At 51.3% G+C, this 15,141-nt stretch overlaps 1 protein-coding gene across 1 annotated transcript; it reads left to right on the top strand.

Moving 5' to 3' along the window:
- Positions 1-1,767: 1,767 nt before the first annotated feature.
- On the top strand, positions 1,768-4,363 carry LOC111152587 (ribosomal protein S17). Its single transcript, XM_022511088.1, has 5 exons — positions 1,768-1,882; positions 2,148-2,299; positions 2,462-2,567; positions 2,921-2,986; positions 4,236-4,363. The coding sequence occupies exons 1-5, from the start codon at positions 1,880-1,882 to the stop codon at positions 4,314-4,316; spliced, it is 408 nt and encodes a 135-aa protein (XP_022366796.1). The 5' UTR covers positions 1,768-1,879; the 3' UTR covers positions 4,317-4,363.
- The last annotated feature ends 10,778 nt before the right edge of the window (positions 4,364-15,141 follow it).

Raw genomic sequence — 15,141 nt, 5'->3', positions numbered from 1 at the left:
AGTTCTCGTTCTGTCTCTGTGTCTGTGGTGCGGGAGCCAGGGGGCCACAGGGTCATAAGACTGCAGAGTAAAAATTTGTGTTTCTTTGGATTTTCTGTGATGGGATTCCAGCCCAGGTTGATGGTGGGGCCATGGGGAGACCTGCCCCTGCAAGTACATCTTGGTCACTTCCGTGGTCAAATGCATCTTGAAGACGCCTCTCTGGCGGGTGGGTAGCTTTGATCCAAGCATAAAAAGCCCTTATGCTTACGCTTCTCAAAGCCCCAGACCCAGCTTGGAGAAAATGGAGGCACAGCTCCTCAGGCCACTTGTTCTCAAGCTCTCCCAAGCCTTCTGGGAAGGCTTTCCATCATCTTGGACTCACCTGTGCTGACCCAGTTCCTCTCTGAGAGGGAGAAATGCACTTGCTGGTATTCTTCAGAGAGCCCCGTTATTCTGGACTCTGTCACAGGCTCCCAGGATTTGTGAGCGGGTCCGCTGATGATCTTTCCAGGTAGGCTGTGCCTGGGCCCAGCGCCTACACTGATCATTTGGATTCCAGTTTAGTCCGAGGTAGACGGAACCTGGCACAGCGAAGCATCATTCTGGTGAGAGGTACAAGAACTCACTGTTGGAGGGTGTGGGGGAGTCCTCCAGCCAAGAAGGAGAGCCCTCCTCTTTCCCTCGGGGCCTGGCTGGCAGCTGCCTGACAAGTTTGCTGGTAAAGTCAGTGCCTGCAGCTCCCTAAGAGGACTGTGATCCTCCCTTTTGGTCTCTGCTTTTTCTCCTTTTCCTACAGTGACATCTTTCTTCCCCTCTGTCCCCATCTTGTCCAGAGCCACTTTCAGGTTGAGGGCTTCTGTCCTCCGGCCTTCCATTCCCAATCAGTTCAAAGTCAGACGGCACTAGCCAAGGTGACCAGGAGTGAGTTGAGGGATGAGGGAGGCTCAGCCCCGTGGCCCTTAACTCCAGCAACTTGGCCAGCCAGCCTTTCCTGAAGTCATTAGGGGGGCTGGGACTTGCTTCAGCAGATTTGGGGAGGGGGCGGGAGCAGAGCTGGAGGGCGGGGGCAGAGTATGCCAGGGGTGGTCTGCTCGGGTGGGCTTCAGAAGGGCTTGGCTTGGGGATGGGAGCGTCAGCAACAGCTTGAAGACCGTGCTCACCGGGAGGTGCCTCCATGGTTGGGAGCGCTGCAAGCGAGCCTGGTCCTCTGCTTCCACGTTTGAGAGCTTGCTTTATGGGGGGCCCTGGGGACTCACTAAGCAAAACGGCCCTTCCCGTCTTGGAGCTCACCCTCAGTGGAGAAACTAAGACAAGTCACCATGACAAGCAGCTTAAAAAGGATGATGATGCTAAAAAAGGACCAAAGGAGGAGAAGCCCCTCTGATAATGTGACGCTTGAGCAAAGACTTGGAAGAAACGGGATCAGCCTCTCAAAGTGGCACCCCTCTCCCAGACTAGAAAAGGCAAGTCCCTGAGCCTGAGGGTCCTGGGCGGGGCACCATCCCTACCTCCTTACCTTTCCACGCTCCCGAATCGCGGTCCCAGGGACGCTAAAGCCTCCCTCCGTCTCTCAGGCGTGTGCAGAAGACCTGCACGCCTTCTAGTCTACGGAACATAAAACGATCCTGTTGGAGAACCAAGGAGCCCAAGACGCGGGCGGACAGAGCCTTAGGAACGGAGTGAGCGGCAGCCGCGCCCACGGTGGGGCGGGCCAGGAGCTTGCCCCGCCCGCCAGATTGCTGCGGGCCGCCTGCACTTCCGCCCCGCTGCGCTGGGGGTCGCTGTGGAGCACCCGAGACAGCTCTGAGTGTCCCGGGTTAGCCGGAAGCGCCTTTCTGGCCGCGCTTTATAGGCCTCGCTTGTGCTTCCCGTTTCCTCTTTTACTATACCCGCCAACATGGTAGGTATCTTGGCCCGAGGCCTTGGTCCGCTACAATCGTCCTCCATCCGCTGCTTTCCACGGCCCCCGGCCCTCGAGGAGGGGCGCGGGGCCCCGCCAGCCCTCAGCTTCCGCGGGTCGCTGGCCTCCGCGCTGAGCCCCGCGTTCCGGCGATGCCCGGCCGGCCCTCCTCCCGTCCCGGGCTCAGCCCCAGCCCGCGGACCCCGCCGCCGCCGTCGGAGGGCTGTCCTGGCTCGCGGGTGACGCTGTGCTCTCCCACTCGCAGGGCCGCGTCCGCACCAAAACCGTGAAGAAGGCGGCCCGGGTCATCATCGAGAAGTACTACACGCGCCTGGGCAACGACTTCCACACCAACAAGCGCGTGTGCGAGGAGATCGCCATCATCCCCAGCAAGAAGCTCCGCAACAAGATCGCAGGGTGAGCCGGCGGGCCCGGCGGAGAGGGGCGCGCGAGGGGCGCGCGGCGGGCTTCCCTGCGGGCGGTCGTGCGGCTCGGAGGCTTGCGCGGGCTGCCCGGGGCGCCGGCCCTCGTCCGTGCGGCGGCCGCGGCTCACGCGGCTGCCGGGCGTGTGTCCCGCAGCTACGTCACGCACCTGATGAAGCGCATTCAGAGGGGCCCGGTGAGGGGCATCTCCATCAAGCTGCAGGAGGAGGAGCGAGAACGGAGGGACAACTACGTGCCCGAGGTGAGCTCGCGGGGTCCGCCTCCGGCCAGTCTGGGGGGGTCTCCTACCCACAGTCCCCCCGCCCCCAGTGTGGGTGCCCCAGAATCCGCTGCGCGTGTCGTGGTTTGCCGGAGCCTAGCACTCCCGGGCCGCTGGCCGCCGCCTGAGGTCTTCTGCAGACTGGGCGCCAGCGAGGGCCTTACGGAGGGGCAGCGGGAGAGGGCAGCCCGGGACCTGGAGCCCTTCAGCAGGCTGCTCACCGTGGGGGCTGCTGGGCATCCCCCCTCCATCTCTGGTTGAACAATCTTGGAGAAACGGCGGGGACAGGGAGAGACGACCCTCTGATCTTTGGGGGCCTGCCCTTTTCTTTATAGGTCTCGGCCCTGGATCAGGAGATCATTGAAGTGGATCCTGACACTAAGGAAATGTTGAAACTCTTGGTAAGTGCTGGCGGGTTCCTGCAGGAGGGCTTTGTCCCTGGTGGAGGACATCGCTAGCTTTCTCCTCTTGCAGCCACACGAGCTGCCGTCGTCCTCCGTCTCCTCCGTCCTCCCCGTCCAGGGAGGCACATCCCTTTACCTGCCTTTCCTCCCCGAGGAGGTGGTGGTGACTCCAAGATGAGGGAGCGGCTGGGTTGGGGATTCCGTCTACACTGCTGTCCACTGGACAGCTGCCTCCATAACGGGGCCAGCTGGTTACGGAAGGCGGAGATGGCCCTCCACAGGAAGAGAGTCCCCAAAGCTGGTGGCTGTTCCCCCGTGACTTCCAGGACGCTCTCCCTTCTGTTTGCTTCCGGCCTCTGGGGCTGTCCTCTCATTCTTCGTGCTGTCCGTCCCGGCCGTCACTCCGTGCGTGCGTGCTGACCCCTCCGGAGACCTGTGCCCTGCTTTCTCTGTGCTTCCCAGGTGCTTGAGCTGTCTTCATGGGGCCTCTCTGGCTCTGCACAGCTCGGTGACGGTAGCCTGGCTTTGGAGTCCAGTACACAGGGACTTGAAGCAGCTTCGTTTTTTCTTTATGATCATGAAATGTTTAAGACGCTCAGAAAGGGAGTGGACAAAATGACCTGCAGTGTACTCAGCCTCCAGCTTCAGAAAAACATCACGGGTATAGCTGGAGTCTGCTGTGGGGCATTTTCTCCAGAAATAACCACTGTCCTCAGTGCAGCATTACTGTCAACCGTGAAACTGGTTTTTGAGGATAAACTGGGAGGGATATTAAGTTCCCGGTATGTGGCAGGCTCTTAACAGTTGCATTAGTGATGTTTCCTACTCGTGTCCGGCCTGGAGAGGAAAGGACACGGAAAGTGGCCTAGAGCAGTGATTCTCAAAGCAAACGATTTTGACCTTCAGGGCATTTGGTAATGTTTGAACATTTGGTTGTCGGAGCTGGGGAATACAAGCAGACATTACTGGATAGAGGCCAGGATGCTGTTAGAAATCCTACAGGGTACAGGACAGCACCCTTATGTCTGGGTGTTGGGGTGCATGTGCCTTCAGATCTCAGGTAGGCTCCCTTGTGAGTTTATTGCTCTGGGGCAGGGAGAAGGCCCCTGTTGGGATTCTGCGGGGTCCCACCAACCTGACCCCAAGCTAGTGGAGGGTGACAGGCATGGCCTGGCGGTGCTCATAGGACATTCATCATAGATCTTACCGGTATAGCCACACTGAACCTGTTCTGTTGTTTTTCCAGGACTTTGGCAGCCTGTCCAACCTGCAGGTCACTCAGCCTACAGTTGGGATGAATTTCAAAACACCACGTGGAGCCGTTTGAATCTTTCTGCTGTGCTGTAATATCATCAATAAACCTTGGACAACAACCTTGCCTGTGTCCTGTGTGGGTTGGGTGCCACTAGTGCTAAGGGCAGGAGTTCTTTCCTGAGGGAGAAATCCTGAAGAGCGCTCTGCAGTGGGAGTATCTGTAAGTGGCCTCTGGGCAGTGCCCATACAGACGTGTTGGAGAGCTCAGCCACCCTGCCTAGTCCTGGCAGGCCCTGAGCACTAACCTTGTCTGCAGGTGGAAGTCAGGAGATGCTTTCCTCCTTGCCCTGCATGCCCTGGGTGTTTGATCTTCTGCCTCTCCCAGATACACTCAATCAGGGCTAATGAACCTGCCCTGAAAGGGTAACTAACACTCCTCGCATGTTCAAGGGTTGGCCTTTGTGGGTGGGAGATCGGGTGGGTGGTGTCTGCCCAGGACCTGGCACACAGGAGATGCAAGTGTGAGTGGAAGGGGTGGGGAGGGTCAGTGCAGCTGGGCTGCTCGCTGGCTGGATCCTGGATAGATCACTGAGTTTAGGGGTCTGCTGAGGCTGTGGGTCAAATAGAGACCGGGGCTGGTGCCTGTTCCTGAGTAGTGAGGGAAAGGAGGAGGAGTTGTTACTCGGTTGGTGATCTACACATTTATCTGCTGCTCTGTCCATGGTGGAGCTGGGCATGTTTGCAAGCGTGGGTGTGGAGACTTCTGCAAGGAGGTGACCCAACCCTTGCCCCTCTGCTTCTGTGAGGCAGATACAGCAAGCAGCGTAAAAATGCATAACAATTTTGATGGAAAAACATTTCAGAGAAATGTTACAAATACAGTACAAGAAACTTCAAATACTCAGATCTACCAATTGTTCATTTTGCCCCAGTCGCTTTAGACTCAGTGAATGTGTGCACACACGTGTGAGCAAATATATATGCATATGCACTTTTTCAGGTTTACTGAAGTTAGAGGCAAGACCTTTGCCCCAAGTATTTCAGTGTCTGTTTCCTAGGAACAAGGACATTCTTTTACAAAGGCACAGTACAGTGTTTAAAATCAGGAAATTTAACATTGATCCAACCATGATATATTTTAGCTAATGTCCCAATGTCTGTTCTTTTTCTCTGGTCCGGGATCCCACCCAGAATCACCGAGCGCACCTAGGGTTCATGTTCCTCCAGCTTCCTTTCCAGGTCTTCTCATGACATTTTTGAAAAGTATTGTCTGACTTTGTAGAACATCCTTCAGTTTGGGTGGTTTCATGTTTCCTCAGATATAACAGCCTTTTTCTGGAGGAAGCCCCCAGAAGTGACACTGCTGGCGCATGGAATTGAGAGGGGCAGGATCAGCCTGTCAGACTTGCGGTGTTTATTTCGTGCTCACGGGTTAGGGTTAAGGAGCACCTGTCGAGTGTCTCCACTGTGAACTTTCCCACTGTAATTACAGACTTGGGAGGAGATCTGTTGTGATGATGTTTTGACTCCACGAGGCAGCTTTGTCTCATTTATTACAGTAAACTTTTGTTTCCATCTTTTTTTTTTTTTTCCTTCTCAGGTTTTTTTTTTTTTTAAAGATTTTATTTACTTATTTGACAGACAGAGATCACAAGGAGGCAGGGAGGCAGGCGGAGAGAGAGGGGGAAGCAGGCTCTCCACTGAGCAGAGAGCCCAACGTGGGGCTCGATCCCAGGACCCTGAGATCATGACCGGAGCCGAAGGCAGAGGCCCAACCCACTGAGCCACCCAGGCGCCCCTTGTTTCCATCTTTTGGTGTGGGGTCGGGGCGTTGCCAGCTAATATTGTCTTCTAAACCTGACTGCCCCTGAAGCGCCTCCTGTCCCCACCTCCCCCCTTGGGTTTTGATCAGCGGTGAGGAAAGGGTTGGGCTCTGCATGGGGGCGGTCGTTAAATAAAGGGTAAAACAAGCCATAGCGGGGCAGCTCGCTGTGACTTGTTGCGCTCCGCACGGGGAGGCAGTGTCCTTGCTCCTGGACTTGAGCCGGGCCCGCACCCCAAGACCTGGGGCGGGACTAGGCGTGCAGGACCGGGCTCCCACGGAAGCTGAGCGGCCCGCAGAACCTGCTTAGGGTCCAGCCGGCTGGGAGCTTCTCGGCCTCCGTCGGGAGCACAGGTGCACCTCCCACCTTTGTGCGGCACCTGTGGGAAGCACGTGGCCAGTCCCCGCCCCTCAGGGACTGGGATTGGCCCTTCCGGGGGTGGGCGGGGTCGAGAGGGTACGTCCCGAGCGGGCCGCGGGAGCCAGGGTCTCCCCCGGTCTCCCCGGGTCTCCCCCGGTCTCCCCGGGGCTCGGGGCCAGCGATGCTGTCGGTATAAGCACAGCGGACAGCCTTCCGCCTGCCGCGTCCGGGAGCTGCTGCTCCGTCACAGCCGGACGGAGCTCCCGAACCTTCCGAGGTAATGTTTTCTCCGTTTTTCTGTATCGTCCTTGGTTATTTGTGTTAACCGATAATTTACTACGTACACAGAAAAGGGACCTGAGTCTCCTACGGAGAGAGCAAATGCACAAGTTAAGCTTTTTTTTTTTTTTTTTTTTTTAACTCGGCGAGGGAGCTGCGAACAGGTCGCTCAGGTCAGAGACGTCCCAGCCCGGCGGCCGTGGAGTCCGGGAGTGGCGAGGTGAATGTGTAAATGGACCCGAAACTGTTTTTTTGCGCAGGAAGTCAGTCCGCTGGCTTTCTGCCCGGCAGCACGGCCGCAGCTGGGGATCCTGGGCCTGCTCGCCGCCGCCTGCGAGTGACGGAGCCCGAAGCCGCGGGGGCAGGACGCGGCCGCGTTCCCGAACCCCAGGCCGAAGCCGGAGGACGGTGCCCCTCGCAGCGCGTGGCTGTGCGCCGAGACGCAGGCTCCCCTCTCCTTCTGCAAGTTCATACTTGCTCTGTGTCGTCTCCGCCATCAGGATTTCCAGCGCCATTCGTGGAGTCCATAGTGTCCTCTCGACATCAGAAAACCCCACCTGTTACTTGTCGTTTCAAACGTGTTTTCTTTCTTTGCGAAGTTAAACTCGTCGGACGTTTGACTTGTATAGATTATTTCAAAATAACAGCGCTTGAAATTTTACCCTTTTTTCTGCTTTACCTGGAGTCCCCTCTTTTTCCCATTAGATATGGGGGTGAGGGTGGGGAGACAAACAGCCTCACTGTTGTGCGGAATGTGAACAGAGCTCGTTTTCTCTTCCCACAGCAGGGGTCAGCAAACCGTGGCCGGCGTCCTGTGTGTGTGAGCGGGAACCGTTAGGCCTGGTTTCCCCGTTTCCAAGTGCCTTAAAATAACCACGGGAGGACAGTAATGTGAGCTGTGACAACGGTGAGGCTCATGTGTCCATACGCTTTGTTGGGACACAGCCACATTCCTTCCCGTATTACATATGCCGGTCTCCCTGTTAACAGGCTGGACTTAGATTGCTGCAACACGGTTCGCGGCACTCATCACTTTGCGCGACAAATTGCAAATTACACATTTATAACTCAATAGTGTTTCAAGAGTCCTACCTCTCACCACGTCATGATATTTTATTTTCTGAAAATCATTGGTGCATATTCAACATTAAAAAGCGAAAACTGGGGTTTGAGTGTTGCACTTTGAAGGTCTGAGCGGCTCCTGTGTGAGCCAAGCAAGGAAAGCTTATCAATGGTGAGTGAGGTTCTCCGGAAGAAATGTGTCCAGAGAATAGAGACTTCCTGTTTAAGACTATTAGCCTTTGAGTTGCAAATGGTATCTTGAAGAGGTGAGAACACTGGAGCGACAGAATTTAAAAAGAAGACAAATGATTTTGAGTGTTTTTCCTTGGCTCTTAATGAGTCAGAAAATGTTATCCATACCGCTCAGGTGTTCGTGCAGGAGTTGAAGCTGAGTTCAAAGAGACTGAGGAATTAGCCTCTGACTAGGTTGCTTAGAAGGCCTACAGGTGAGAATTTTTAAAGGATGAGAACGAATTCAATCTAACGTGAAGTGGGAATCAGATGAGCTAATGTGGCAGTTGGTGGTGATAGAAATCTGTGTGGGGCAGAAAAAGATTCCTTTGGACAAATTTCAAAGCTTGCAAACATCTAAAATGTTTAAAACCTTATTCATCAGTAGGTATCTTGCAGAAAATATCTCACAGTACTTGAACCAGTACTGTTAACAGTAAATTTCATTTGCTCTCATAGACTTAACCATCACCAGTTCCATGAATTTTGTTTTCAATTATGGTAACAGATCGATATTATTTATCATTTTAGCCACTGGTAAGTGTACAAATCAGTGACATAAATATATTTGCCGTCTCACAGTGACTGCATCACTGTCTCCAAAACTACGTCATTGTTTCTAACAAAAACTCTACCCGTTAAACAGTTACTTCCTATTTCCCGAACCCCCTGCCCTTGGTAACCTTTATTCTGCTTTCTGTCTCCACGAATTTGCGTGTTCTAGGTGCCCCACATAACCAGATTCATATAATGTGAGTTTTGGTGACCGGCTTGTACTGAGCATGGCCCATCCGTGCTGCTTTTGTTGTTTCTTGAGGTTTTGGAGGACGGCCTATGAACCAGCTGAATCATTTGATGATTTGGCAAATGTCTGTGCCTTAAGAGGCTGTGCCTGAAACACTTGGGACCCCTGCGAGGGGTTTGAGGATCAAACCACAGGGTTTGATTGAATATTGCTTCATGAGTCACCTAGGTGTGGCCAACGAGCGCTAGCTCTTTCCTCCCGACAGCTTTACCTGAGCAAGGGACAGTCCTCGAGTTTCCACCAAGGTTTCTCTGAGCCCAGCTGACTCCTCTTAAGGAGAAATGGAGTGAACTTGTTCTTCTCTTTCCTGGATATCCTACGCTTTCATCCATCGTCTGTGGGTCCACAGGTCCTCACATTGGCAACAGTAAATTCTAGCTCTGGTTCTTTAATGCCGCCGAGGCATTGACATAACCGGCATTCAGTCAGTCTTTCAGTACACAGCAAGAAGGGTGAGGTTAATTTAAATTCCCCCCCCCCCCCCCCGGGGAGAACAGACACTTAAAATGTCCCCTAATAAGAGTGTTCTGGATTTTTACAGAGGACGGAGGTCGTACCTCTGACCATTTAAGTCCTTTCTTCACGGGTTTTTCTAAAGGCCTAGATTTTTACATTATACTTGCCTTTATGATCGGGAATGGTGTGAGGTATGAAATTGTAACGAGTTCTTGTAAGCAAGAACTCAGAGTTCTTGTAAGCAGGTAGTTAGTTTCTGTTATAAAATGAGTTCTGTGGTCGATCTAGTCCACAAAGGAAGGCTAAGACAAAACATGTTCTTAATCTCTTTACCAGTGTTGCGGCATCAGGATGTCTAGTTAGACAGCGTCCCATCCATTCTGTTCATGCAGACAATAACAGAACAGTGGGAACAGCCTGAAGCTGGTGGGACATAGTATAATCCATTCGGAGTGCTGCTGGCTGAGCCTCAGAGGACAAACTGTCTTCTGGTTCCTTAATATTCTGTCATCTGTACAATTGTCCCATCTGATGGGAGGTTAGAGCAAGTGGAAGGGGGGTTCAGAATGTCCATTTGGCCCACTGCACACCCTATCTGTACCCTTTTAAAAAACATTATTTTTATTAACATATAATGTAGTATTTGCCCCAGGGGTATAGGTCTGCCAATCATCAGGCGTACACATTTCACAGCACTCACCATATCACATACCCTCCCCAGTGTCCTTAACCCAACCACCCTCTCCCTACCCCCCAACCCCCGGCCATCCTCAGTTTGTTTCCTGAGATTAAGAGTCTCTTACGGTTTGTCTCCCTCCCGACGCCATCTTGTTTCATTTTTCCCTTCCCTACCCTCCACCACCCCCTTCCCTGCCTCTCAAATTCCGCATATCAGAGAAATCATATGATAATTGTCTTTCTCTGATTGACTTATTTCGCTCAGCATAATACCCTCTAGTTCCATCCATGTCCTTGCAAATGGCAGTATATCGGAGGGGAGTGGTTTGATGGCCACATAGTATTCCATTGTGTATATATACCACATCTTCTTTATCCATTCATCTGTGGATGGACATCTAGGTTCCTTCCATAGTTTGGCTAGTGTGGACATTGCTGCTATAAACATTCGGGTGCACGTTCCCCTTCGGATCACTACGTTTGTATCTTTAGGGTAAATACCCAGTAGTGTGATTGCTGGGTTGTAAGGTAGCTCTATTTTCAACTTTTTGAGGAACCTCCAGCTGTTTTCCAGAGCGGCTGCACCAGCTCGCATTCCCACCAACAGTGTAGGAGGGTTCCCCTTTCTCTGCATCCTCGCCAGCATCTGTCGTTTCCTGACTTGTTAATTTTAGCCATTCTGACTGGTGTGAGGTGGTATCTCACTGTGGTTTTGATTTGTGTTTCCCTGATGTAGATGGCACCCTTTTATATCACTTCGTGATATAAATTTTCAGATTGCATGGTATTTGCCTGATAGTTCATAACATCATCTGGGGATAAATGCAGGTTTATAAATCGGTAGAGAAAGGATAGTGGACCCATTTCGAGCGCGCATCAATCAGTCTTGTCAGCCCTGCTGTTCCCGGTGATGGAGTAGCAGTCTCCTTAGTATGGGCTGGCCACGAACAATGGTCATTTTGGTAGCAAGATGAACGGACTGTGACAGAGTAAGTTAGGTGCTCATCAGTAATAGTCGTGTCAAAAGAGGTCAAGAAATCCGTAGGATTTCCCAGTTGTGCCAACAATGTGGTAGACTCCAAAGACCTACCTGGTGTCATTGTAAATGGGGGCCTGTCCCGCTCTGCCAGTGCGCACACCTCGCGGAAGCTGTGGGTTCAGGGCCTTCAGCTGATACTACAGGGGATGCAGACTACGCCTTCTGGGGGCCGTATGGGGAAGCTATGGTATAACAGTTACATTCTCCCGGGATTTTGTCTGAAAGAGGCATCGGGGTGCCTGGGTGGCTCAGTCCGTTAAGCGTCTGCCTTCGGCTCAGGTCATAATCGCAGGGTCCTGGAATCGAGCCCGACATTGGGCTCCCTGCTCAGCAAGGAGTCTTCTCCCTCTGCCCCTCCCACTGCTCACTCTTGTGTGCGGCGCTCTCTCTCTCTCTCTCTCTCTCTCTCTCTCAATAGAGCAATCGGGGGCACCTGGGTGGCTCTGTCAGTTGAGCATCCCGCTCTTGGTTTTGGCTCAAGTCATGATCTCACTTCGTGATGGAGCCCATCCCCCCTCCCCTCACCCCCAGTCAGGCTCCACACTGGGTGGGGAGTCGCTTCTCTCCCCCTCTGCCCCTCCCACTGCTCGTGTGTGTGTGTGTGTGTGTGTGTGTGTGTGTATGTGTATGTGTGCATGGCACACACTCTGTCTCAAATAAATAAATCTTAGGGGGAAATAAAGCCATCATAAAGTTGAAGTAAGTTTGGGTTGTCTGAAGGGATATATGAGAGATTTTCTTGTGGCTTTGAAGCCATTTCTATAGTTACAAGGCAGCCTTGGAATGGAATGCGGCTCTCATCATTGGGGAGAAGTAGTAGTGTAGCAGAATTTTTATTTTTAAAATAATTTTTATTTTTAAATTAATTTTATTTTAAAATAATTTTTAAAATCTTTAAAATTTTTAAAGATTTTATTGACTTATTTGATAAAGAGAGAGATCACAAGTAGGCAGAGAGGCAGGCAGAGAGAGAGGGGGAAGCAGGCTCCCTGCTGAGTAGAGAACCCGACGCGGGGCTCGATCCCAGGATTCTGGGATCATGACCCAAGCTGAAGGCAGCGGCTTTAAACCACTGAGCCACCCAAGCATTCCAGTGTAGCAGGATTTAAAGCAGCAACAGTGTACGGTGACAGGGGGACTGGTGATCAGGCTTGTTCATAGGTGCTCTGCCCCCGTGTAGAGAGGGCCTGTGTCTTAGCAGCCTTCCGCTGGCTTTTCTCAGGTGTCCCCAGGAGCTCAGCTGCAGCCTCCAAAGTGAGCAGGGTGTCCCAGCCAGCGACACCCTATCCTCCTGACAACTGGGTGGGGGGGGGACGAAATTTCCTCTACCTTCTCAGGTTCTGTGGTCGCAGCCTGCAGGGTGATCAGTCTGGTTCCCGCAGCTCGTGCTGACCCCCTGCATGGCGGGCGCAGGTCGTGCTTCTGCACGCTCGGTGGCATTTACAGGTTATGGCCAGGTCGGTCGTCCTCTCTCTTCCCTTTCTGACGCTGCGGTCTTGCGGGGCTTGTTTGCCTGGTGGTGAGCAGCTACAGACATGCGCTGGGAGTATTGGAGAGGCAGCGGGGAGGTTAGTGTGGTTAGTCGAAGCAGGACGACGTCCAGTGTGTGGAGTGCGCTTTGAAGCCGTGATCCCCGAGACCCAAGCCCGTCGAAGTCAATTGAGTCCAAGAAAGTCCGTGTAGAAGGAGTCGCCTTTGTAAGCTAAGCAGCTTGTTGTGTTTTATGACCTTACATAATCGAGCTTCAGCTTCCTGGGAAGTGTCAATCCAGGTGTGGCAGGTGGTGTCGGCCACAGCACGGACGTCCCCTTGCGCAGCTGAAAGAGGAGCTAGAACTGTTCCGTTCTCAAGAACAGCTTTGGCCAGAGACTCGAAGCAGCAGATTATGCAATAACTTTACAAATTAAGGAGAAGTTCCTGATCATAGATTCGTTTACTTTTATCGCTAACCAGGGAAGTAGGAACCTACTAAAAGGAGGGAATCCTCAATTACGAAAGCCTCTTGGCAGGTTCTTTCTTCTTTTTTCTCCTTTAAGTTTTTATTTTAATTCCAGTTCACATATAGTGTTGCGTTAGTTTCAGGTGTGCACTGCAGTGAGTCATCACTTCCATATATCTCCCTGTGCTCCTCACCGGGACCCCCTCCATCTCCATCACCTGTTTCACCTGCTTCTCCCGCCCCTCTGGTCACCAGCAGTGTGCTCTCTAGAGTTAAGAGTCTGATTTTTGGTTTGTCTCTCTCTCTCTTTTTTTTCCCTTCTGTTTGTTTGCTTTGTTTCTTAAAATCTGCCTATGAGTGGGGTCCCTGGGTGACTCAGTCATTAAGCTTCTGCCTTCGGCTCAGGTCATGATCCCAGGGTTCTGGGATCGAGCCCCACATTGGGCTCCCTCCCTGCTCCTAGGGGAGCCTGCTTCCTCCTCTTCCACTCCTCCTGCTTGTGTTCCCTCTTTCACTGTCTCTCTCTCTGTCAAATAAATAAATAAAATCTTAAAAAATTCTGCATATGAGTGAAATCATACAATATTTTTCTCTAATTTTACTTAGCATGATACTCAGTAGATCCATCCATGTTGCAAATGGCAAGATTTCATTTTTTATGGCTCAGTAATATTCCACTGTGTGTATCTACCACATCTTCATCCATCATCAATCAATGGCCCATCCATGTTGTAGCATATAGATTACATTCCTTTTTATGGCTAAATGATATTTCATATTTATATGGATAAACAGAATGTGTGTGTGTGTGTGTGTGTGTGTGTATTTTTATGTATTCATTTGTTGATGGACATTTGGGCTGCTTCTGCTTTTTGGTTTTTGTGAAAAATGCAGCTGTGAACCTGGGTGTGCTGGTGTCTGCTTAAACTCCTGCTTTCGGTTCTTTTGAGTGTATACCAAAGATTAGAATTTCTGGATCATCTGGTAATTCTATGCTTAATCTGCTGAGGAAATGCACAACTGTTTTCCGCAGCCGCTACTTCGTTTTACATTCTCACCAGCAATGCATACAAGTTCGAATTTCTCCACATCCTGCCAACACTTATGATTTTCTGTGTTGCTGGTTTTTTTTTTTTTTTGTTTTGTTTTGTTTTTTTTTTTAAGTAATAGCCTTCCTCATGGGTGTGAAGTGGTATCTCATTTATTTTTTTAAAAGATTTTATGTATTTGTTATAGAAAGAGTGAGTGCAGATAAGCAGGGCAAGCAGCAGGCAGAGGGAGAAGCAGGCTTCCCACTGAGCAAGGAGCCTGATGCGGGACTGGATCCCAGGATCCTAAGATCATGACCTGAGCTGAAATCAAGAGTGGGACGCTCAACTGACTGAGCCCCCCAGACGCCCCTCATTATACTTTTGATGTGCATTTCTCTGATTAGGGATATCAAGCATCTTTCCATGTGTCTGTTGTCCACTTGTGTATCTTTAGTCCTTTGTCCATTTTTTTAACTAACTGGATTTTGTCGTTGTTGTTATAGGAGTTGTTTGTATATTCTGGGTATTAGTCCTTTATCAGATATGATTTACCTTTTCACCCATTCTGTAGGTGACCTTTTCTCTCTGTCAGTTTTGTCCTTTAATACACAAAAGTTTTAAATTTCAGTGAAGTCCAATTTATTTTTTCCTTTTGTCGCCTGTGCTTTTGGTGTCGCATCCAAGACTCCTTTGCCAAATCCAAGATCGTGAAGAATCATCCCTATGTTTTCTTTCAGGAAACTTTCCCCATTGAATGGACTTGGCACCCTTGTCAAAAATCATTTGGTCATGGGGCGCCTGGGTGGCTCAGTGGGTTGAGGCCTCTGCCTTCGGCCCAGGTCATGATCCTGGGGTCCTGGGATTGAGCCCCACGTCGGACTCTCTGCTCAGCAGGGAGCCTGCTTCCCTTCCTCTCTCTCTGCCTGCCTCTCTGCCTGCTTGTGATCTCTGTCTGTCAGATAAATAAAATCTTTAAAAAAAAAATCATTTGGTCATAAATGTATGGGTTTATTTCAGAACTCTCAGTTCTGTTCCATTGGTCTAAGTGTGTCCTTTGGCCCGTACCACAACATTTTGGTTGTTGTAACTTTGTAGTAAGCTTTGAAGTGTGAGTCTTCCAGCTTTGTTCTATATCAGATTTTTCTTTTTCTTTTTCTTTTTTTTTTTTGCTGCTTGGGTTGCATGTGCTAGGGCT

Source organism: Enhydra lutris, unplaced genomic scaffold (assembly GCF_002288905.1).
Source record: "Enhydra lutris kenyoni isolate GAN:26980312 unplaced genomic scaffold, ASM228890v2 scaffoldscaffold29, whole genome shotgun sequence".
In the NCBI taxonomy this organism is placed as follows: domain Eukaryota; kingdom Metazoa; phylum Chordata; class Mammalia; order Carnivora; family Mustelidae; genus Enhydra; species Enhydra lutris.
The sequence above is the reverse complement of the archived record's forward strand: the minus strand, read 5'-3'. Positions and strand labels throughout refer to the sequence as shown.

Bases quoted from the DNA above. Each gene is read 5' to 3' on its own strand.
- LOC111152587 (XM_022511088.1), top strand. The intron at 2,568-2,920 runs GTGAGCTCGCGG...TTTTCTTTATAG, and splicing joins GGGACAACTACGTGCCCGAG to GTCTCGGCCCTGGATCAGGA. The intron at 2,987-4,235 runs GTAAGTGCTGGC...TTGTTTTTCCAG, and splicing joins AGGAAATGTTGAAACTCTTG to GACTTTGGCAGCCTGTCCAA.